The sequence below is a fragment of the Filicampus tigris genome, chromosome 14, assembly GCF_054856515.1.
Source record: "Filicampus tigris isolate MCC_2025a chromosome 14, RoL_Ftig_1.0, whole genome shotgun sequence".
NCBI lineage: Eukaryota > Metazoa > Chordata > Actinopteri > Syngnathiformes > Syngnathidae > Filicampus > Filicampus tigris.
This window is the reverse complement of record NC_141230.1, coordinates 10,870,597-10,895,579: the sequence shown is the minus strand read 5'-3', so window position 1 is coordinate 10,895,579 and position 24,983 is coordinate 10,870,597. Positions and strand designations below refer to the sequence as shown.

Below are 24,983 nucleotides of genomic sequence, written 5' to 3'. Positions count from 1 at the left end.
CTGCCTCTGTTGCACGCGTTCGCCGTCATTGACAAGCAAGATGCACGTCTTCAAAAACAGAGTGGCTGCAAATGCATCATGGCTCGTATAATATGTGGTTCTTGACTTGTGGTCTCGCATCTCTAACCGAAGAGAGATACTATAATAGATGGATGGAACACACAACATAATAAATATAAATAATAATATAATAATCACAATAATCATGTGTAGAGGAAGGGGAAAAGTGTCAGCAATCTTTCCAATTAACTGTTTCCAGATGTCAGAACTGGAATAAAGTGCAGCTTATAAAAGGTTTAAGTGTCATACTGTACAGTATATTGATTGGTCATGAATAATAAATGCTGCACAAGTGATAACACGTACAGTAAATGGTGGTGTCATGTCTAAAAACATCTACCAGTATGATGCTGTACGGTTGTACATCATTACGTACTACAACCACAATACAGTAATAAGCATGTTTTTTTAGAATAATATCTCACTGGCAGTGTGAATAAAAAGTGTGTAGAATTATTTCTGGAAAGGCAGATGTGTATGCAGGTGTACCTAATGTGGTGGCTGAACTGTATAAAGTTTGTTTCCAAAAAGGTTGAACAATTTAAAGCCTTTGGAATCACAAACTACTATCATTATTAGGACTCTGAAAAGAACATTTTAAAAAGCAGGATGAAAGGGGAAGTCAACGCAAACATTTTTTTTTTCAAGAATATGTTCAATGCTGGCTGGTTAGTACGCCCGCCTCACAGTTCAGAGGTCGTGGGTTTGATCCCGGCCCCGTCCTCCCTGTGTGGAGTTCCCTCCCACATTCCAAAAACATGCATGGTAAGTTGATTGGACTCTCTAAATTGCACCTAGGTGTGATTGTGAGTGCGAATGTTTGTCTCTGTGTGCCCTGCGATTGGCTGGCAACCAATTCAGGGTGTCCCCCGCCTACTGTCCGAAGACAGCTGGGATAGGCTCCAGCACGCCCTGCGACCCTTGTGAGGAGAAGCGGTATCGATAATGGATGGATGGATGTTCTATGCAAGGCTTCGAGTTGAAACAGGGCATTCTGAGTAATATTGCGTTTGTGGATAAGTGTTAATCCACTCGTTTTTAGCCATCTGTGGGGCCGCCCCCAGAGATGGCTAAACACTAGTGCATTTTGCTGCTTAACTTATATTCCACAAACGCTAAATTAATCAGAATGCCGTGTTTTAATGCCGCCTGCTGGGAACATATTCTTGAAAAAAATATGTTTGGGTTGACTTCCGCTAAAGTCGTTCAGTCTTTCATATTTTTAAAAAGGTACACTAATATGAGGTATTATTGCACAGGTATAGTCATCCTTTTCCTAATGTATTATTAGGAGATTAGTTTTTCAAATGACGAAAATGAATTATATAATTTAAAAAATATTATTACGAGAAAAACTCAAAACTAAAAGAAAAAACATTTCTAGAAAAGTAAGTGTCTGAGATGAAGGGCTCTAAATTCTGACACAATGACCAGCCTAAATCAATGCTGAGACGGGTTCGAGCGAGTGTTGCTATTTTTTGCAAATGTGTGCAAGACAGTACATTTTTAAAAAAGGTGGTTTGCGCCATTGTGAACATAAACATAGCCAACCTGTTTCACCGCCTGCAGTCAAAGCAGCTCCTCGCATTTCCTTTAAACGCGGCACATGATGGACGCACTGATAGTCCTTGAAATGACGGAAGAGTGCACAGGAGGAACAGGCGGTGCGTATATTTATTTACCGCATTATTTTTATATCAATCAAAGTAATCGTGACACAGTAACTATTTTTTCCATAACCAGCCAGCGTATCTAAATAAATCCATTTTAAAATTGCAAGATTTAAATCAAATTATTTACAGTTGATACATTTTTTCTGGATGTTGGCCCCTCCCACAGATGGTGAGCCCATGGGCAGGGGCACCAACATTGCCTCATTGGCCCCGCCTCCTAAAGTTGGCCATGGGACCCGTGTCCAGGCGAAAATGTCTCCCAAAGTTCCAAAGCGCCAGACAACTTAGCACCTAAAATAATTGGGACACTACGAATAAGGTGAAATGAGTCTCATTTATTCTTTATCTTGAAACTGTTTAGCATCAATGCAGGTCAAACCGGCTACATGAAGACTTGTTTGAATGTTTACCCAAGCAGAAAATAATGAGTTTGTTCTTTGCTTTTGCACCACTTTATTGGATTTTCAAGTGGAACAATTCACTGCATTCCAGGATGTTGATCTCTAAACGTCATTGCTTCTGAACTGAAAAGAAGCCATGGGGGATCACTACTTCACCGTATCCAAACTGCGACAACGGTTGCACTGCTTGTCAAGACAAGCAGAAAAAGATTCAGTCACCCAAACAGATTTTGACTGCTCATATTCACAGTTAAACGAGAAGCCTTGAAGTCGCACGCCAGATGGCTCCAAAAGCATAAAAGTGACAGCAACAGATGCTTCCACGCGTTGTAGCGACTGAGCCACGCGAACATCTGGTGGAAGACAGCCAAAGCTAGCACAAGAACAATGCATTTCCCCTTTCGTATATCACAGTGCCGCATTCAGGCCATTATGTTCTTTTACAAAGAGGTTGAGAGGTGCTCCACTTGGTCCTCATCTCGCTCCGCTAAACAGTTTATATCGTCATGGCAACCGCTACGTCGAGAATTTTCACCCAGACAGTATTAAGTTGACCTTGGCGTAGGCCTGCACTCTTGAACATCGGTCTAATTTCTACATTAAGGCAGTTGATCTTTTCGATTCAGTTTTATTACCTGGCGCCAGTCGTTCAATGTACTTTTCAGAACGACAAAATTGTCAGACGCCAGTCGGATCACGGCAGAAAAGGGCCTGTCTACAGAGATACTTTTTCCAGAAAGGATTAAGTAATATGAGAGTAAGGTCATTATGAATAAGGTCATAATGATTTGTTTTTCTAGAAAAAGTTGTAAAGTCATTATTTGGAGGAAAATGTCACATTGTTAGATGAAAAAAAAGTCTTTTTTTTTTTTTTCTGTGGATGACCCCTCCGAAGTGGATGCACATTGGCCCCACCCTCACCCCAGCGATAGTGACCAGGATGTTATTCAAATATTTTTTTAAGATGATGATTACAATGTGCTTCCAGGGCTCCACCAATTCTACCTAGCAATAAGCGGCAACGAAAAAAAAAAAGCAATTTGTTCATCTACACTACAATGTATACATGATCGATTAACTTTAATAAAAGTAAATATTTAGAAATGACAAAACCAGACAGTGAGGGAGCATAACAAAGTTGCCATTGTGCACCATTTATACACGTTCACTGAACACTAAAATTCAAATTGTCTCCTCAAATATCTTAAACGTGTCTCTCTCACAGCAGCACCCTGCATAAACCTGACGCCATGTGTTCAAACATATTTATTCATTACACTCCTTGATGTTGACTTTTCAGCACCGTCAAGGCGCCGACGCCACCTCTGAATAAATATCACAACAATGGCCACATTCCCCACCTTTGTGTGTTTTACTGCAGTTGACCGCAGCCATCTCACGCCAGAGGCCACCCGACAGACCAAGAACTGAGGCCTCACCTCAGGCCACCACATGACACCACCATGTACAGTATCACTATATACATGATGAAGAATTAGTCAAGCGGTAGAAGTGTGCTGTAAAACAATGAACATTTGACTGCACAGCAAAGCGCAGGAGTAACATCGATGGCGCCCAAGCTCTGGGGTGACATGCGCCGGTGGCAAACTCCTGACTACAATGATTAGCGCTTCAGTATTTCCTCATCCGAAAGCGCTGGATCCACACAGGGACAACAGAAACTAACGGTTGTAAATCGGTTTAGCAATGTTGCGCTGACCTGTTCTCATGTATTCCAATGGTTTATATGCTGTGTTTAGTCCTAGTTTGGCGAAAATAGTACGAGCCGAAGCAGCCGCAGCAGACATTGGCGCCATTTTGTCTATTCACTCCTGATGGACTGTCTTAAATCTAACACGGCTTCTGTTAGATTTGAGATTGGATGACTGTGTTGGACAATACAATTTCCTTACAATAATTTGTTCCATGCGCCCCCACTAGTCTAAACATGGTATTCTGATCAATATTGTGTTTGGGATCGTGACACGACCAATCAGGGCTCATCTGCGATATGCCGATAATAGATCGTTAAGCGGTTTAACGTGTTCACGATCTCATAAAGCCGAAAGATCGTTTGATCGTCTACATGGCATATTCTAAACAGTTTAGCTCTATGGCGGCGCAAAGCCGCTGACGCGTATACCCGACCAACTAATCACAGCACGCACAGTGCACCGTACGTGACACTCCCCGCCTCCCTGTTTGTGTGTATAGCGGGAAGCTATAGCGGTACGTCACCACGAAGCAGAATTGGTCCCGAAGAGAAACTCCACATCCACAGTGTCGATTTGGTTTGGCTTTTCCTCGGGGGAGAAAGCGCAAACCAGTTATTTGCAAAGTTTGCAGGGACTCGGTTCGGACGTCAGCGGCGACAGCTAAAGCAAATGGAGAGCAGACACATGGTAGCCAGAGGCAGCCGCTAGCCTCAAGCTAACGCAACCCACGGTAACAAGAGCACTCCATATGAAAAAACAAGCAAGCGGTGTAAAGAAGTAACTAAGGCAGTGACTTATGATCTTGCTGGAGACATGATTCCCATGAAAACATGTGGAAACCGAGGGGTTTCAAAAACATCTTCAAAGTACTAGACCTGCGTTATGAGCTGTTTTTATGTTTACATTATGTTACCTTTTATGTTTACATTCACTGCATTTTGATAAAAAAAATGTCACAATTCAAATTAAAACCTGTTCATAAAGCTTAGCTGACTTAAAATGTCATTTTTTTCTTTTAGTTTTATACACATTTTAAATGTGTTTTATATGTTTAACATGAGGAAAATGGTCAGAAATGTGCAAATTAGTCTTAAAAAAAAACATGTAAAAAACTAATCATGATGAAATCGTGATTGTGATTATGTTTTTAAAAAATCGTGATATGATATTTTTGCCATATCGCCCACCCCAAGTTGAGTCATGTGGCATTTTGCACGGCTGAGTCCTAAGGCACTGTGATCTCATTTTCAGTCAACAGCAAGTGGCAAAATGGCCGCCCCCTGAGATGGATAAAAACTGGTGGATTTTGCTGCTTATTTCATATTCCACAAAAGCTATATTAATCAGAATGTCGACTAGTGGGGCACATAGAACAGATTATTATAAAGAAAATGATGACTTGACTTCCACTTTAAAAGTCATCCATCAGAATGAAAACATTCATTGTTAAAGGCAAGTTATGTCGTTTTTTTGGGGGGGGGAGTTTCCCATTGGGTTGAATATGGGTCTGATGCTCTTCCCTTTTAAATTGTAAGCTCTTGATGAGTGGTAATGAGCCAGAACTGCCTGCAAATGATTGCGTTGCACCATTTTAGTTTTCGAATCCCCTCTGTTTGCCAACTGTTTTCAGTGGGGGTCAGGGCAATTCATTATCATGACGGTGCACACAGTCAACAAACTTTCAGTCGAACAATCTGAAGCATTTAAACAGGGAACACATATGTATTTATATTAGAGTATGTGTAATGATAGCTGAAGTATCTGTGTGTCAAAAAAGTACAACGACAATCCTGAAAATATGACGAGGATGATGAGGTGAACAAACAGCTGACGATCCCGAGTGGTGAGTTGGTGTCACTCACAGCACTTGTACATCACTAAATAGATGATTATTTTGCTATCAAAAGCGATTCTTGCATATTTTTGTAGCTGTTTTATTGAACGAAACCACTGTTCAGATGTTAGCGGTGTCACGAAAGCAAAATGATCAGCATCAAAGTCACTGTTCTGCTTGGTATGTTTGTTTGCACAAAAAGTTATTTTTGTCTGGATTTTGGCAAAAGTGGCTGAATTTCTTAAAATTTCTTTGTTCTTCTGCTGATTAATGAAAAAAACAGGAGAGTACAATCAAACCTTTTTTGTGGGGTGACACAAGATTATTTAGATCAATTAGAAGATCTATATTTCATTTCATGATCAAACACAATATTCTATGGGTCTTGAAAAATGAGCCAAAATGCTCTAAAATCGTTGGCACTCTAGCAGTGAATGAGTTTTAAAAACCTCTTTGGATTTTTTTTACTATTGGTATCATACCATTTTTGGAAATGGTTCGCTATGAGGAAAAACGGATCAGATAACGGATGGATGGATGAATCATAACATCACAACATAACTCCCCAACGATTTCTGGTTGTACGGCTGGTCCGTATCTACAAACTTACAGGCAACAGAGAACACAGAGTAGGAATCAACCATATATCTAATCTACATCCTCCTTCCCCTTTCTATTTCTTCTGCAACCTGTTTAGGCGGCAAACTGCTCGAGTCTCAAAATGACTCTGCTGCTCAGCAGTGTAATCCATTCCTGGATTTCAAAACTACACGCCATTGATCAAATTCAACACGCTTGACATGAAAATAAGACCAAATGATCAAACCATGCATTAATCATACCCGTCGTGGGGCTGCGTTCTTTCACTGGCTGGATGAAGGGGGAACACGGTGTCTGGCTGAGGCTGCAGGAGGCTTGGGGCTGCATGCCAAGCGAGCGGGGAGGCACCGGTGTGTGGGAGGGAGGGAAACCCCGCACGATACGACACCAGCAAACGTGTTCGGTGCAGCAGCAGCAGCAGCAGCAGCAGCAGCAGCAGCAGCAGCAGCAGCAGCAGCATCCCCGTGTAGCGTGTGTGTGTGAGAGAGCGCGTTTGACGGACATGTCAGCCATTGTGATGAATCACTGACCTCAAGTCAACCCCCACATCCACAGTCAAGAAACGAGGGAGGCCCTTGCAGGCTTCCCCCTCCGTTATTCAGCGCTTTATTTCCTTGCCGGCCTGGCGCGTGCTCCGCATACAGTTATCCTCATCGTTACACAGTATTACATTCATTGCCCCCCCACCCCCTGCAAGCAAGCCACTGTGGCACGATATTGTGCACACGTCAAATGCACTCAGTGTGTTTTTTTTATAACCCCCCACACCGAACGTACCTTTTACATGATTTTATATTTATTGTCATTAAGAGAGTGCAGCAGCATGGAGCAGAGATGCCTCACAATAATGAGGGAGGCTATCCTACACAACACTGTTTCTTACAAACAGTGTTGTGTAGGATAGCCTCCCTCAATATTTCGATTTCGAAATAAAACATGAATATAAATATGAATTCAACAATTTTAATTATTGTAAATCCAATATTAAAAAATGAATTGAACTACATAACATTTGCTTTCAAAAAATATTTGAAAAACTCTAGTATTAATTTAACTATTGAATTCAGAACCACAGATCACTTGGAGTTGGAAGGCGGTTGTTTGGCGAAAAACAGTTTTTGTCAAACACAATTATTGTTGTAATTACAAATTGAATTGAAACTAAAATAAATCAGTGCAAAATACATGTTGTTGTATTTCAATTTACAAATGTAAACAAAAATAGGCACAATTATTAATTTAATTATACAGTATTCATGTGAATAAATATATAAATAATATATTACAAATACATTAAAACCGTAATGAATTATTATATCTATACATTTTGATTTTTTAAATAATTTTCAAAAATTAAAGCAATTACGATGCATCAATATTCATATAAATAGGTGAATAAACAAAAATGCAACTATTGTTATTTTAAATACAATTAAAATAAAAATAAATTTTAATTATTTATTTTATTACAACGATTAATTTAACACTATAGTGCTCAGATTTCTAATTTAAGTGGAAGTCAACCCAAACATATTTTTTTTCAAGAATATGTTCCCAGCAGGCCCACTATTTGAAACACGGCATTCTGATTAATTTTGTGTTTGTGGAGCAAGTGTTAATCCACTCGTTTTTAGCCATCTCTGGGGGCGTCTATTTTGTCTTCTGTCGACTGAAAATGACATCACAACTGCTCACAACGACTAATCACAGCTTAGATTTTGAAAATAGGTCAGCCATGATTGGTCGTTGTGAGCAGTTACGATGTAATTTTCAGTCGACATAAGACAAAATGGCCGCCCCCAGAGATGGCTAAAAACGACTGCATTTTGCTGCTTAATTTATATTCCACAAACGCAAAATTAATCAGAATGCCATGTTTCAACTAATGGGCCTGGAACATATCCTTGAAAAAAATATGTGTGGGTTGACTTCCACTTTAAGGCTCGAGGGCCAGATCCGGCCCGCCACATCATTTTACATGGCCTGCAAAAGCAAATTATGTGTATCGATATCATGTTTCTTGCGATGTTACTGTACAAAAAAATATTTATTGATGTGTTTGTTTGTTTGTTTGTTTATTTATTTATTTTACCTGTTGTTATCAGAGTCAATATCGCCATTGCGTGCCTCTGAGACTTACTCATCCCTCCTCCCCCCAACAAAAATGGGATATTTTCCATTGAACTTCATATTTATTGTATGTTGTGTGCTGTTAGAAACACATATTGGTCAAGCTCATGCAATCTGCAAAATACAGTCTACGAGTGTGACAAGTGTCATTACATTGGTATGTGTCTGCAAATGTTTGGCCGCTTATAACATGACCTCAGAGTTTCATGATTGATTCATTTTCATGATGACTGAGTGATTCTGCATGGTAAGGATACCAAAGGCACTCTCACTTTGAAGTGAATTGACCACTTGTATATTTTCGAAATAAAAGCTAACACACAAAAAAAAACATTGCATGCATTTTCCATAAAAGTGCAGCAGCATCCCACAGTCACACATGGAACTAATGACATCACTGCAACTCTTCATCTACTCACACTAAACAGCAACTCTTCATCTACTCACACTAAACAGTCTCCTGGTTGAACACACACAATGACAAGAAATTCCGAAAAGAATTTGTGACGGTGCAGTTGATACTATAGTGAGCATCATCCACAGCAGCAGCAGCAGTAGCAACAGCGGCGGCCGTGCATGGCGAGAAAATGGTCTCTTTGCTGCATTGCACCTGTATGTGCAAGCCGCCGAACTTTCCACGGTCCCACCGGTGGCTGGCTGAGCCTCCGCGGTCGTGATCGCGCCCCTCCTCTCGCCCACCCACCTTTTTAACCCCCCCCCCCCCCCCCCCCCCCACACACACACACACACACACACGCAAAAGCGAGAGGAACAAGTAGAAAACGGCTGCCATATGTCAGTGGCAAAACACCAACCTGTTTTTTTTGTTTTGGCGTTTTTTTTGCCTTGGAGAGACGCGTTGTCTTACCTGTAAGGGACGGTGAGTGGGTGAAAAGGAAAGCCGGCAGGGGCGCTCCGAGGTCTGGCGACACGATCCAGCTCGTCCGGGTGTCGGTGACCGTGTGGTTGTTTCGTCTTCTCCGCACGCACTGTTGTGTGAGTACACACGTCCACTGGCAGGGTGGTTCGAAATGAGGGGGCGTGGTGTAAGTGCTTGTGTGTATGTGCGCGCGTGTGCGTGTATATACCCGTGCTCGCGTACGTGTGCGTGTGACTGCTTGCGTGTCTGCGACTACGTGTGCGTGCGACTGCATGTTTGTGCGAGCGCGTGCATGTGTGCGTGTATGTTTTCGAGTTGATAGTTAGAACAAAAATAATAATGGTTAAAATAATAAAATATTAGAAAAATAAACATAAAATGATAAATAAATGGCAGAAACATACAATAATATTAATGAAGAATGTTTTAAAATTTAAATTAAGGACATTAAGGAAACATAATAATAATAATAATACTAATAATAATAATGTTATTGTAAGTGATATATGAATTATCGATTTATTAAAAATTTTATATCATTCACTAAGTAAGCATTTTTTGTTACTCAGTTCACAATGTAAGCAACGCTACATTGTAACTATGTACAGTACAGTGTGTATGTACAGTATATGGTAGTTGGATTGATAGCATAAAAATCGTACCACCTCCTAAACAACAAAATGCGAAATGCAACTTCATTTTATTGATGTTGTTGTGCCAAGTTCTTAAAAGTGGTAAGTGACTTTTTAGTTTTTACTTAAGTATATTAATATTTTATATATTCATACTTTTGTACTTTTATCTTAAGTACAGAATGTGAGTACTTTAGCACTTCTGGTAGTCAACAGTTAACGTTCTCATGTACAGTATGTAATTTTCTCAATGAAGGTCATTAAAGTAGTGTCTGCGTGTGGCCACTAGAGGGCGTCATAAGTGGCTGGCTGACGAAATGGTTCGCTCTTTTCTACGCTCGTTTGTCGACGCATGCGCAAATGAGGAACAGTCGTAAAACACCTACTTACCGACTCCAGTCAGCAGCTTGTCCGGGCACAAATGGAGGAGTATAATAATGGCGATGAGGTACACAGTATGTTCATATTACCCGTCACATTTTGACGCTCGGCGTTGTGATCGAAGTAATAGCTGGCTTCCATTTGCCGCGGATCGGTCAGCAAGAGGAGCTAAACGGCGTTAGCAGGGTGGGTTGCGTGTGGAAAGAAAGGAAATACATTGATCTTGTTGTGTTTGGCCTCTTCTCGAAAGAAAGCAAAATCGAAAAACGATATGTACTGTACGTATATTGCTTAAGACACACTGAAAAAAATGATGGTGGAATTTACTCAATTGTATTTTGTCAAGTGGTTGCACAAAATAAAATCATCTGTATCCAGATACATTTTTAACGTAGATGTATACTCTGCTTTAAAAATTACATTTATATTCCGATGATTTTATTTCGTGCAACCACTTCACGAAATAAAATTGAGTAGTAAATGATGCACAGCGGGTTTTTTTTGCTTGTTGCTTGTATCACACGCCGCTCATTCCCTTCCCGCAAACAACAACACTGCAACTAGAGTTATTCCTCCCTCTAAAGAGCAGAGCTGCTGGGCACTTTAGCCTTTTTTGCCGCTCCGTCCTCTGTCCTCAACCTGTTACCCTCCCATCCTCCTCCCTCCATCCTTATTCATAAAAATAATCAACCTCCGACCCCGTCCGTCCTCGTTCTTTTAAACTGCTTCCGTCCTTACATTCCGTCGATACACCAATTTAATGATTCCACTGACTTTTCACGTAGGTGGTCTTCAATGCTGATGAAGCCACTAATAACATTAAAGAGGTAAGTGGAACCACTCGTCTCACAATATTGATTACAGGCAATGTTATCATTGATGATGGCGACACAGCAGTTTTTGTTCTTGTGTGTGTTGTCACAGTGCATCGAGGGTGTCATCGGCGGCATGGACTACAGTCAAAGTAAAGTGAACCAGTGGAGCGCCAGCATCGTGGAACACTCTCTAACTCACCTGGTCAAACAAGGACGCCCGTTCAAATACATAGGTGACTTGGCCAGTGATGTGTAATGCACGGAATGTGTTTTTGTGGGTGAAGGTCGCATGTGACGTGTATGTTGTGTTTTTTATTTGTTTGTTTTGTTTTTGGGCAGTTAACTGCACTGTCATGCAGAAGAGTGGCGCCGGTCTGCACACGGCAAATTCGTGCTACTGGGACAACACTACGGATGGTGAGACACCTTGGATTGCTAATACAGCGGTACCTTGGCTTACAAGTGCCACAGCCATCATTTGGTCTTTTTTTATTTTTTTTTGATGAGCCAAAATGTCCGTCACAAGCTAGCTTCAGATACGCCAAAGCTTGAGTGAAGTGAAAAAATAATAAAGTAATTAAGTGACCGGCTCCAGCCCACCTGTGTGGAGTTTGCATGTTCTCCCCGTGCCTGCGTGGGTTTTCTCCGGGTACTCCGGTTTCCTCCCAAATTCCAAAAATCATGCATGGTAGGTTGATTGGACACTCTAAAATTGCCCCTAGGTGTGATTGTGATTGCGGATGTTTGTTTGTCTCTGTGTGCCCTGCGATTGGCTGGCAACCAATTCAGGGTGTGCCCCGCCTACTGCCCAAAGACAGCTGGGATAGGCTCCAGCACGCCCGCGACCTTTGTGAGGATAAGCGGTACAGATAATGGATGGATGGAGAACACTCGCAAGGAGCTGCTGTCGGCCACAACTCGCGCCCGGACGCTCAAACGCAGACAAAAACATGTCACTCACTAGGCCATGCCCCTTAAAGACCCACATCCAACACACACATTCTACATAGTGTACAGACTGTGCGTACAGCCATTATTACACTTTATGAGGGCTGTTTATTTCTTTACATTTTCTATTACGTTGTTCTGCAACATATGGTTAAAAAGAAGTTAAGCACTCTATTAAACATGTTTTTCAGGAAGCTGCACAGTGCGATGGGAGAACCGCACCATGTATTGCGTGGTCAGCGTCTTTGCCGTGGCTATATAACTGCAGCGAAACCTCGCCGGGACCATGACGATCCTCCTTGCTAGCTTACAGTATTTATCCAACAGTCAAACAGGCTGGGACTGTTCATGATGCCACGACGAGTCAAGTGTGTCGTTTTATGTGATCTTTCCGAGGTATCGTGGACCTTGCTCAATGCAAATTGACCATTTGTGTTGTAGTGACCCCTCAGCTGTTTCCAGGCATTGTGAGAACTCCATTGTTTCGTTCCAAAGTAGGCTTGTCCTTACAGTACTTACATGCACAAAGGAATGATGTGTTATTATTTACTTGTTGTTTAGTCCAAATGTTTTCAAATATATTCCTCAAATGTCTTGTTTTGTTGTAGATTGAAATAGATATTTATAAAATATATATGTTGTAAATCGTCCCTTTTTCTTATCAGGGCTCATTTTAATTCAACATTTTGTTTTAGAAAGTAATTAAACCATGAGAAGTCATGGTAAAACGATCGTCCATATTGTGCAAGCATTTATAGGTCAAACTTAAACAAAAAATGAAAATATCTCAAAACCTGATGTGCTAGAAAAAAAATAAAGGCATTTTTATAATCCTCGCCGAAAATATATTTAGAGTCACGCAAAGCCATCGCTGATTAACATTTGTAGTTGACCAGTGAAGTCATTCAATGACTGAACGCGTCAATAATTCTGTTTTGTGTCCACTAGAGGTCAGTAGAGTGCCGTGACAATATTTGCACAGTCTGAAGGAATTTTGACGGAATTAAACGTGGAACTTAAGGTATAAATATAGATTTATTCCATTTCGAAGTAGTATTTCAGCCATTAAATGCATTTCAGTTTGATATGTTAAAAGAAATACAACACGACACTGCCACGTAAGAGTTGAAACGCCACAAATCTATCATACATTGATGTTAATTTATGTGTGTGCACGCGCTCTTAGTGTAAATATTCTTTACGCACACGCTAGAGACGTAAAGCTCACTGACTGACCTATAGGTTCGTCTCTTTGGGTCATTGGACATTACATTTGAAAAAAGATATTAAGACTGGAGAAACGACTCGTTGATTTTCGTTTTAATATCAAAATAATAAAATAGAAATACAGCTTGATTTCCTAGTTTGGTGTCTGGAACGAGTAAGAAAATGTCTAAAAACAGCGTGTGCGTCATCATTGTCTTTAACCAACAACAGCCCCCCCCCCCCCATATTTTTGTTCAGGCCTTTTCATGAATTACTTTTTTAAAGATAAATCTGCTGAACCACAATTCAACAGCAATGTCTGATTTTCAATAGTTAAATTTAATTTACTTGTCATTCATTATTATTGTTATTATTATTATTATTATTATTATTATTTAAACAGAGGGGTACCAACCATTTTCTCCAAGTGTAGCGTTTGTGGAATTAGGCTGGAGATTGAGCATTATAGTACATAGCCATCTCCTGGTCAGTATGAGAAATGCTGTCGGTGACAACTTCCGGGAATCTAAAACAAATGTACAAGCCGTATTTCGATTTGTGTCACTTGCTGTAGTCTATTTTCATTTTTTAATTAAAAATTGAAAATCAAACCATTTTTAGACTTTGCCTCACTCGTTCCTTTTTTCAAATTGAAAATATTTCAATTTTGGTGTTTCTATTTTAAAATGAACATCAAATAACGAGTCGTTTTTCCATTTTTAATATCTGCTTCCAAACATAATATCCAATGACCAAAAGCGACACGGACCCCTAAGCAGGAGAGATGCAAACACGATATCCAAAAAGTTTCTTGGTCTGCTTGGGAAAACGTGCAACAACAAAAAAAAACGCGTGTTACATTCTTGTATTCGGTGATTTATTTCAGTCTGAAATATTGTAAGTCACAACAGCAGCAGCAGCGAATATAAAGCTTTCATCACAAAGTTACAAAGGGAAAAAAATGTATGCAGGCAGCTGTAAAACCAAAATGGGGGCAAGTAGAAAAGAGGCGCTCATTGCAAACGCGCACACACCTGCATTCCATGTATGGGAAAAAGTGTTGGTACTTTTTTGGGGGAGAGTTCATTCTGGAACACCACCAAAGGCATTTGGGATGAATACGTGCATGCATATATTCTTGCATTGTCACTTCCCAAGGGATTAATGGCCGGGCATTCCAAAACTTTCCTTGTTCATTGTTTCAGTACTCTACACAACTTGCTGTTCTCTAACAAGGAGCCGAATGGCTAAATTCACCAAGTGTAAGGTGTTAATGTATGTAGTACAATACTACTAATTGCAATCTTTCTTGTGAAAAAGACAAACTGTTTTTGGGGTATCTTGGGTGGTTGTTGGAACAGATTAATTGTGTTTCCAATCATTTCAATGGGGAAAGATGATTTCAGTTTGGTTTTCTGAGATACGGGCGTGATCGCAGCACGAATTAAACTCGTGTCTTAGGTCATCAGTGTGTCTAACTTTTTGGAAGTAGCGTAAGCTTGTATTTTCACTTCCTATAGTTTTCATTTTAATTCATCTAGGGCTGAACAATTAATTGAATTCAACTTTGCAGTTTTGAATCCAATTTTCAAATTGCGAAGGCTGCAACTTTGAAATCAGGGGTGGCCATATATATACATATATATATATATATATATATATATATATATATATATATATATATATATATATATATATATATATATATAAATATATATATATATATATATAAGAGCAAACATTTATTCATATATAACAGATATTGTTTATTGTAATACATCTTAATTTGCTTGTGTTGGTTGAAAAAATACATGGCAAGAGGACCTTTCAAAAATAGTTGCATATAAAATTGCAATTGCAATATTTAGAGAAAGTAAAATAGCAATTATTTTTTAAATTTGTTCAGCCCTACTGGTATCCCAATATTTTTCCCCATTAAAAACAATCTCATGATTAATCTGTAGGCTACAGAATGACATCAGGTGTTTAAACAAATTGTCATGAAGCAAGTTTAAGGATACACGTGCTTTTAGAATGGTAGAAAAGAGTCCAATCGGATGTGTAAACATACTAAGGAGTCGGCGTGGCTCTTAGGAGTCAAGCACTGTGGTCGCCACTGCCGTCATGCAACGTTTCTCGGACCCGATCGTTCGGAATGTCGCAACGCGCATCGGCCGGCGTGCCGACCTCGCCGCGGGGCCCGAGCTCCTTGCGGGGTTCGCCGGCCGACTCGGCGGAGATGCACGACAGGCAGAGGAGGGTGCAGCAGTCCTCAAAGCCCTGGCTCATGCTAGACGTGAAGAGCCGACGACAAGGGTGACAGGACTGGTAGAAGACCAGCATGAAAAAAATGCAGGCCCCGTAGGCGCCCAGCAGCTCCAGCATCAGCAGCGGCGCTGACATGAACTCGTAAAAGTCTGTCCTGTAGATGTACCAGATCAGCATCAGCGAGGCGTTCTCGATGAAGCGCAGCATGTAGTACACCACCATGCGGTACCAGTTCTGGGACTTGTTGATTAGGTCCGGGTCGCTGAGCTTCACCTGCACGGCCGACCAGCAGAACATGTTGATGCCGGCGTACAGGAAGGTGAGCATGCACAGCACGACGGCGGTGCCCACGTGCGTCAGAGTCTTCTCGATGTGCTGCGGGAAGGGCGAGTGGCTCCTCCAGAACAGGATCCACGGGTAGAAGAAGAAGGCCAGGAAGTTGACCAGAACCACGGGAAACACCCAGACTTTGAGCACCGAGCTGAACAGAACCAGCACCACCACGCGGCTGGCGATCTCGCAGCTGCGCCACATGAAGATGCACAGGTAGGCCGACGGACTCAAGGACACTTGGTATTCGTCGTATTTGATCTTGATGGCCAGGATGTTGCAGCGTAGGGCGCCGTACACGATGGACAGCAAGGAGATCAACATCAGAGTGCCTGAACAAAAATACAAATACAGTGGTGCCTTGAGATACATTTTTTATTTGATCCATGACGTTCGCTTTCCCTGTTGAAATGAATGGAATGCCATTAAACGGTTTGTTAAAGTCAACGCAAACTTTTTTTTCTCCCAAGAATATGTTCTATGCAAGCCCACTAGTTGAAACAGGGCTTTCTGATAAATATTGCGTTTGTGGAATAACGGCTCAGATTCAGAAAAGAGGTCAGCCGTGATTGGTTGTTGTGAGCAGTTGTGAGTTCGTTTTCAGTCGAGAAAAGACAAAATGGCCGTCCCCAGAGATGGCTAAAAACGAGTGGATTCTGCTGCTTAACTTATATTCCAAAAACGCAAAATGATCAGAATGCCGTTTCAACTAGTGGGCCTGCTGGGAACATATTCTTGAAAAAAATATTGTTGGGTTGACTTCCGCTTTAAGTTCCGTCCGAACCTCTACTGTTTCTTTTGTCTTTCACGCTCGCTACCCTATGAATGACCAGACGGAGGACTGTGAGTCAAAGTCGAGGAGGTCCTGTTCACCAGTGATGGAACATTGTGATTCGACCGGTCGATCGCAAAGGCATTGTGGGCATTTGCTCACTTGACGCGTATAAAACAAGTCAACTTTTTTGCCATTCCGCCTCACGGCAGCCAATATTCATCGGTCACAGCCACACAGCGTCCTGTTCACTCGGCGGCTTTTTTTAACAGTTCTTCAACTCTACCAAGACAGCAATATTGATAGCATTAGCATAGTGTGCCAAAAAGTTTACTTGTTTTATAAACGCCGAATGGAGCGAATGGGCGGATTGTTGTTGCTGCAAATCTGCTTGAGGCTGCCTATCAACTGCTACTGTCCGGTCTATGCGTCCCTGGCCGATTCCGTTCAGTGCAAGTCATCAGAGTAAGCTGATTACAAAATATTTTTGTTGTTGTATTGTGCTATATATAGGTACATGCCGTCATGCAAGGTACATTAGAATTATAAAAATAATTCTCAATATACAGTAGGCTATTTATAAATAATGTGTTTTGCATTTTTAGTGGGCGGTAGATCATTTTGACTCGGTCATGTCAGAAGTAGCTCTCGGGCTGAAAAAGTGTGGCCACCCGATTTAGACACTGGCTTATAGTTATACGACTAAAGTGTTGCATACGACCACCAACTGAGAGATATTCACCAGGAACCTGTAGCTTTAAGGGCCTTTCTGGTTTCACAGGAATGATAGGGTTGAAGGAGAGTAGCTTGTTGCTTGTTCTGCAAACAGTTTTCTTGTGATGAGCAAAGACACACGACTCGCTTTCATCTCCTCGTCTCATCATGTACTGCATCTCCACAATTGGTGACCCTGATGTGAGCGACATGTCAGATGTCATTGCTAGCATCTACGCCAAAATGGTTGGGTGGCTCACATTTTGGCAGGACAACCCTTACAGGGTTTTAGCTCTTGAGAGGCCCAGTTCCAGCTAAGATGAATAACACAGAAGGTTCCTAGTTACTTCCACGTGGCGGCAGGACTGGACACCGCAACAACAGCCAGAGAGAGGGCGCTCGCCGCTGCTGGCGGCTCCACCAGCTATTGGCAAGTACAATGCGCTCAAGGCAGTCCTTTTGGGACTGTTTGAACTGTCTGAGCTGGAGAAGGCAGACCGCCTGCTGTCCGTCAACGGGAGTAATAAGACATGGGAACTTTGACCCGCAAAACAGAGGAAATCCCCCAAAAAATCAACTCACCGAGGGCTCAAAACTTGGTGCACTCTAAGTCAAGGTATGTACTACTACTACAAGGGTAGCTTTTCCTTAAATCAGGCTTCGACTAAAATACTTTCGATAGGCGCTGTAACGCCACCTCTTTCCTTGACAGCGAGTGAATGCGCACAGGCAGACTTTTACGCCTTTGAGCACAGATATTTGTGTTCACATGAAGTCAAAACCTCTCCGAGGAATTGAAGTCCTGTTACCCTCACACACCCGGTTACATAACACTCATCTTTTTTTATCCAGTGACTCTAATCTGCCGGCGACTTGGACCCCGACCACGTCCACCCCATCCATCTCACCTCTTCCGACAGACACGCCTCGCTGCAGCACGCAGATGTAGAGCTGCAGGGTGAGCTGCGGGGCCGAGCCCAGGAAGGCCTGCATGACGGCGGTGCGCGCAAAGGCCGCCCGGTGCGTCACCAACTTGCCCTCGGCCTGGCCCACCTGGCGCTCCACCTCCTCGGGCTCGCCCCGGCGGGGCATCTGCTTCTTCCTGGTGATGCTGACATAGGGATCCTCGACGCGGCCCGCGCTGCCGTAGGTCCAGAAGGCCTCCAAACACCTTCGAGCGACACAGGTCATTGAGCGTCACTTTAGCACATTCAGCTACACAGAGAAGCGTCGTGGGTGACTCTCCTGTCCCACATTTAAGGGCATTACAGTACATTTGCTGTAAAAAAAATGAAAAAAAAATTCTATGAATTTAATATTTCTGCGATTTAGTGGCAATATCTGCATCAAGCAGCAATGAACAGGCCCTCGCACCCACCTTTTGAGGTGACCACTCGAAATGAACATTAAATGACTTCTTGAGACTTTTTCATGAGTGTTATTGTGAGACAAGTCCACCCAATTTCATGTCTATTGACTAAACTGTTGTCGTATTTTTTTCTAACTTTCAAGGGGGGCACAAGGCTTAAGAAGTGCTTACTGTTTGACCAGGAGGCAGGCATGTGAAAAAATGTAATTAAAAGCCCATTAAAAGACCTTCATTTGCTGAATGTTGGGTTCCAATTTTAAGTTCATTTCTAAAACCAAAAACTGGCATACGGTACATGTATGCAACTCTTTGTCTCTGAAGAGAGCTGCGAGCCAGTCAGTCTGCCAGCAGGGTACTCAGATATATTGATAGCGGGCCACAGTTTGGAGCATGAGCCAAAGCAGCACTGATATGATGCCAGTATCAAAATCTGCAGATGCACGCAACATGGAGGTCCCTTGGATCATCAGTGACTCTTCTTAAGGTCTTTCTAGTCAAGGCCTGCCACACCAGACTCATGTAAGCATGCCATTATTCACTTTGCTTTGTGCCCTGGGAACACAAATTTGGAAGTTGGAAGCAAAGAATTGTCCAAAAACAGCCACGGGGGAAATAGGTTTATTTAAAGGGTGAATTCATCATTAGTATTGTCGAAATGACTAGTCCACAATTTTTCACAACATTTCTTCATCAGAGATGCAAGTAAACATTTCTAGGATTATAAGAATAAAAATTCAAACCAATGAGAGGAGAGACGGACCAACCATTGAACAATAAATTTACATGCATGGGTCAGGATGGCCGAGCGGTCTAAGGCGCTGCGTTCAGGTCGCAGTCTCCTCTGGAGGCGTGGGTTCAAATCCCACTTCTGACAGTTCTTTATTATATACCAACCGATGGAAGAACCAATAAACCAACTAAAAAAAAACAGCTCGAGTGAATGGACCAACCATCCTATGACGAAAACAATGAAAAAATAAACAAACCAACACATTTATGAATCAAAAAATAAGAAATCCAATCAGCAAAAGAGCTAGCTAAAGAAGCAATGACACAAGTAACCAACCCCCAAAAACCCCAAAACAACAACGAACCAATCAACAAATGAACAAAAACCAAAGCAATGACAAGAGAGACGGACCAACCATTGAACAATGAACATTTATCGGTCAGGATGGCCGAGCGGTCTAAGGCGTTGCGTTCAGGTCGCAGTCTCCTCTGGAGGCGTGGGTTCAAATCCCACTTCTGACAGTTCTTTATTATATATCATGGGATTAATAACATGTCTAGGTATCAAATAATGTACCAACCAACCAATGGAAGAACCAATAAACCAACTATAAAAAACAGCTCGAGTGAACGGACCAACCATCCAATGACGAAAACAATGAAAAAATAAACAAACCAATGAATGAACCAACACATCTGAATCAAAAAATAAGAAATCCAATCAACAAAAGAGCTAGCTAAAGAACCAATGACACAAGTAACCAACCCCCAAAAACCCCAAAACAACAACAAACCAATCAACAAATGAACCAAACAAAAAAATCCAAAGCGAAGACAGGAGAGACGGACCAACCATTGAACGATGAATATACATTTGTGGGTCAGGATGGCCGAGCGGTCTAAGGCGCTGCGTTCAGGTTGCAGTCTCCTCTGGAGGCGTGAGTTCGAATCCCACTTCTGACAGTTCTTTCTTATATATCCTCATGGGTCAGTATCAAATAATGTACCAACCAACCAATGGAAGAACCAATAAACCAACTAAAAAAAAAAAACAGCTCGAGCGAACGGACCAACCATCCAATGACAAAAACAATAAACAAACCAACAAATGAATGAACCAACACATTTATGAATCAAAAAATAAGAAATCCAAACAACAAAAGAGCTAGCTAAAGAACCAATGACACAAGTAACCAACCCCCCAAAAACCCCAAAACAACAACAAACCAATCAACAAATGAACCAAACCAATGAGAGGAGAGACGGACCAACCATTGAACGATGAATTTACATTCATGGGTCAGGATGGCCGAGCGGTCTAAGGCGCTGCGTTCAGGTCGCAGTCTCCCCTGGAGGCGTGGGTTCAAATCCCACTTCTGACAGTTTTTTCTTATATATCCTCATGGGATTAATAACATGTCTGGGTATCAAATAATGTACCAACCAACCAATGTAAGAACCAATAACCCAACTTAAAAAAAAACATCTCAAGTGAACGGGCCAACCATCCAATGACGAAAACAATGAAAAAATAAACAAACCAACAAATGAATGAACCAACACATTTATGAATCAAAAAATAAGAAATCCAATCAACAAAAGAGCTAGCTAAAGAACCAATGACACAAGTAACCAACCCCCCAAAAACCCCAAAACAACAACAAACCAATCAACAAATGAAAAACCAATGAGAGGAGAGACGGACCAACCATTGAACAATGAATTTACATTTATGGGTCAGGATGGCCGAGCGGTCTAAGGCGCTGCGTTTAGGTCGCAGTCTCCCCTGGAGGCGTGGGTTCGAATCCCACTTCTGACAGTTTTTTCTTATATATCCTCATAGGATTAATAACATAGTATGTATCAAATATTGTACCAACCAAGCAACCAATGGAAGAACTAATAAACCGACCAATTAAAAATAAACAGCTTGAGAGAACGGACCAACCATCCAATTACGAAAACAATGAACAAATAAACAAACCAACAGGAGAATACATAAACCAACACATTTATGAATGAACCAATAATCAATCCAATAAACAAAAGATCTATCTACAGAATCAATAACACAAGTAACCAACCCCCCCAAAAAAAAAAAAACAAAAAAAAAAAAACAAATGTAACTATAAACCAATGAGTGGACAACCAGGAACAACCAATGAACAATGAATTAATATTTATGGGTTAGAATGGCCGAGTGGTCTAAGATGCTGCGTTCAGGGCACTCTGGCCCTCAGGAGGCATGGGTTCAAATTCCACTTCTGACAGGAGTTCTTTATTATATATCATCACAGGATTAAAAAAGTGTCAACCAATGTACCAACCAACTAAAAAAAAAAACTAACCAACAACAAAAACATCAATCACAAAAAGGAATCAACAAACGAACAGACAAACCAGTGAAGGTACAAATGTATGAACCAACCAATCAACAAAAGACCAAACACAAGTAACCAACCAAAGAAAAAACAACAACAAACCAATCAACAAATGTACCAAAGAACCAATAAATCAATCGACTAAAAGTCAATGAACTAGAGTTGGGCGATATAACGATATTTATCGCAAAGGACATAGGAAAGTGTCTATCGTGTCAGTTTTGTACTATCGTGCCTATCATCATTTATCACCTGCTTTGTTCCCTGCGGTAAAATACGAGTAGTAAGAAGAACATCGGAAGCTTAGACTAGGTTCACACCGCAGTAGTAAAATCAGACCTTTTGTTACAAACCGTTTGTTTTTTGTGTGTGTGTGTGTGTGTGTGTGTGTGTAAGCGTTCACATTACATTATAAATGCAACCTGGTCTGCCTGGTGTGTGTACATTATGCGCTCCCAAAGTGACTCGCATGTGCAGAAGAAGAGACATCTCTCAGGACGTAGTATTTACGTCATTTTTGTTTAGAGGTATGCCTTTTTTTCCCCTGATATAAAATATGTGTCTTGGCTCAGTAAAGGCAGAGAAACACTAGTGTCTACCATTTCATTTGTATTTCAACAACTGTTATATATGCATTCCAGGTGTTGTTTTTTGGCTCAGATAAGGGGAAATGCGGCTGTTGGCTTCCCCCCAAAGCTCCTGTTGTCAGAAGATAAGGAGGCCAACGGTGTCACATGCTATTCTTAGACGTGCTCTTCGCTGAGGAAACACGCAGTCCCCCTTTCCACTATACTAACGTACACTTGAGGAGGAAAAGGAAAGGACGGGATCAACCCGTTTGGTGTCGTACAAACATCAGCTAGTGCACATGAACTATACATATATAATACAATAAAAAGACACTATAGTGGTGAATGTGTATGTTTTCAGTTCAGTTGCAACATGTGCACATGCGTACAACGTTTAGGAAGTAGTGGCGTAAATATTGACGGTGCAACCGGAGTATTGCAACGGGGCACCGGACGCGTTAGGTGCCTATGAAGGAAGGGGGAAAAAAACTGTGGACCAAAATTTGTGCACAGATGTTGCACACGATGTGGTGTACAGCATCAGTGGGTAAAACATGACTACAGAAGCTTTGCGCAGAAGTAGTACACTCAGAGACGGTACGCTTCAAAAAAAAAAAAAAGAAAAGCATAACAGCTGCAAAAAAATGCATTAAAAAATATATACTTTCCATCCGTTATCGACTAGGATTTAAATCATTAAATTTCATTTTATTTATCATCAAACTATAGCCAGTACTTACTTTACTCGATATTTTTAATGATCCTACACTGAACTGCATTTGCACAGCACTGAAACATGCAGTCAATAATGTTGAATGGTGGCCAGTGCGCCAAGCATTACCATGGACAACATTTACAATAGGCTACTGTATATGGTAGAGACTGACTAAGACATTCTGAATCTGGGGGGATTCCTGAACACCCCCACTGCCCAACCCCAGTGCGCTCACGGCTCGTGTACCTTAGCAACGAGGGCATGGAGAACACATCAACGAGTGAGTATTGATCAACAGGCGACAACTAACAAATCAGTGCATCCGCAAATGGAAACGACCCCATACACGCGTGCGCTCACGTGTGTAGCGAGCACGCACGCCCCTTTGTGTGTTTTAATCACAGACGCTAACAAACAACGCAAACAAACAAAATCACCGACCTGACGATGGGTCCGAACTGCAGCATGTGCAGCAGCAAGATGAACGGCCGGTCCCTGCCCAGGTCCCGGTGGAAGAAGATGAGGGCCAGCTGCACCAGCATTGACGGCACCAGCGAGAAGAGCAAGGTGAGCATCTGCCAGACCTTGTCCCCCGCCGACTGGTACGTGGAGCTCAGGTAGAGCGCCGCAGTGGTCTCGGCCGTGAACAGAGACACCGACAAAAAGATGGAGCTGGGCAGTCGCATCCTCGCTCACACCGCCATGGAGGGCTGAGGCCGGAGGACGCGCGTCCGTTCGGCGTCGGCGGCTCGGATGGCGCCCTAGTGTGGAGCACCACGCTACCAACCGCAGACCATCCGCGCCGTTGCCGCCGCCGCCACAGATGTGTCCACCAGCACGGGTGTAGTTTCGACAGCGGCCACCTCGGGTAAAGAGGGCGCTATCGTGCGAAGTATAATGCGTCGAATACAAGCGTGTTGCGGCGTCACACGGTACCGCCGCGACACGCAAGACGAGCTCACTACGAAGCCCTTTATGACGTGCGCCATCCTAAGAAGATCAAAGAACACGAATTCTCATGAAAGACGTTGTCATAAGTCATAGGTACGACTTCGACTTATTGTAGGGAGAAGCTTGGCTGACTTCCGATATTGGTCACGCCTTAAATTCGTGACGTTTGTGACCAGTGTTGGGAGTGATTGGTTGTTCATTTTAAATCGCTTATATAAAGAAATCTTTGCTGGTCGGTACAGGTGGTTTAGTCGGGTTGTTCATTTAGCATAATGTAAAAACAGTGCACGGGGGGAATGAAGATGAGAGGGCTTGTGTGAGATTCTTCACCCTAAAGGAAAACATATAAAAAGGAAATTACCCGTTTACTGGTCAGAGATGTGGTAAATAAAATAAAATGTGTAGAGTATAAAGAAACAAAACGTAAAGAACACATGAGAATATAGGGATTTTATCACCCTGACAAAGAAAGGGGAAAAGAACTAACGTGAAGATGTCTTTTCAGTGATTTTTTAAAAAGTTGAAAAGACATGTAGCAGGATAGTGATCTCAAAGATATATCCAAGTCGTTGCTAAGTTTCGGGCTGTTAAATGTAATATTGAATTGATGACAAGATCACAGTCAACCGTTAAAAGGTAGATAGGTAGATTAAAATTGCAACCATGCAGGTAAAAATTAAAGTCCGATGAAAAGGCATCTTTCAAAAGTGTCAAGGAGATCTTGATTATTTATGTACTTGTGCATGAACAAGTAGGAATTGCAAATATTGAGCTCATGAAAGGGGAATATTGAATGTTCTTTAAAAAAAAGAATTGTTGTAATTTAGACCTTCACCCGAAACAACACCCAAAAACCTGGTATGGAATACTAGAGAAATTTTACTAAAATGAATTAATATTATGGCTTCGT

General features: G+C 41.8%; 3 protein-coding genes and 5 non-coding genes across 12 annotated transcripts in view; 6 read left to right on the top strand and 2 right to left on the bottom strand.

Moving 5' to 3' along the window:
- Nucleotides 1–9,440, bottom strand: part of sytl5 (synaptotagmin-like 5) — a 33,128-nt gene extending 23,688 nt beyond the window's left edge. For 4 of the 5 annotated variants that reach the window (XM_086051704.1, XM_086051707.1, XM_086051706.1 and 1 more), the window contains exon 1: nucleotides 9,282–9,440. The gene's annotated coding sequence lies outside the window, so the exon portion shown is untranslated. Of the gene's footprint in view, nucleotides 1–6,525; nucleotides 6,927–9,281 lie in introns of those variants that run through there. The other variant, XM_086051705.1, reaches the window with a different exon arrangement.
- An 819-nt stretch (nucleotides 9,441–10,259) lies between these two features.
- Nucleotides 10,260–12,714, top strand: LOC147136326 (dynein light chain Tctex-type 3-like). The gene is made up of 5 exons (XM_086052538.1): nucleotides 10,260–10,373; nucleotides 11,092–11,133; nucleotides 11,231–11,354; nucleotides 11,461–11,538; nucleotides 12,261–12,714. The coding sequence occupies exons 1-5, from the start codon at nucleotides 10,347–10,349 to the stop codon at nucleotides 12,329–12,331; spliced, it is 342 nt and encodes a 113-aa protein (XP_085908664.1). The 5' UTR covers nucleotides 10,260–10,346; the 3' UTR covers nucleotides 12,332–12,714.
- Nucleotides 12,715–15,050: 2,336 nt separating this feature from the next.
- Nucleotides 15,051–24,220, bottom strand: xk (X-linked Kx blood group antigen, Kell and VPS13A binding protein). Its single transcript, XM_086052548.1, has 3 exons — nucleotides 23,564–24,220; nucleotides 18,268–18,530; nucleotides 15,051–16,205 (listed from the first exon to the last, which is right to left on the bottom strand). The coding sequence occupies exons 1-3, from the start codon at nucleotides 23,806–23,808 to the stop codon at nucleotides 15,373–15,375; spliced, it is 1,341 nt and encodes a 446-aa protein (XP_085908674.1). The 5' UTR covers nucleotides 23,809–24,220; the 3' UTR covers nucleotides 15,051–15,372.
- On the top strand, nucleotides 19,520–19,602 carry trnal-cag (transfer RNA leucine (anticodon CAG)). Its single transcript has one exon. It is a non-coding gene; the product is annotated as a tRNA-Leu (tRNA).
- On the top strand, nucleotides 19,897–19,979 carry trnal-cag (transfer RNA leucine (anticodon CAG)). The gene has a single exon. It is a non-coding gene; the product is annotated as a tRNA-Leu (tRNA).
- Nucleotides 20,338–20,420, top strand: trnal-cag (transfer RNA leucine (anticodon CAG)). Its single transcript has one exon. It is a non-coding gene; the product is annotated as a tRNA-Leu (tRNA).
- trnal-cag (transfer RNA leucine (anticodon CAG)) lies at nucleotides 20,757–20,839 on the top strand. Its single transcript has one exon. It is a non-coding gene; the product is annotated as a tRNA-Leu (tRNA).
- trnal-uag (transfer RNA leucine (anticodon UAG)) lies at nucleotides 21,194–21,276 on the top strand. The gene has a single exon. It is a non-coding gene; the product is annotated as a tRNA-Leu (tRNA).
- Nucleotides 24,221–24,983: the final 763 nt, after the last annotated feature.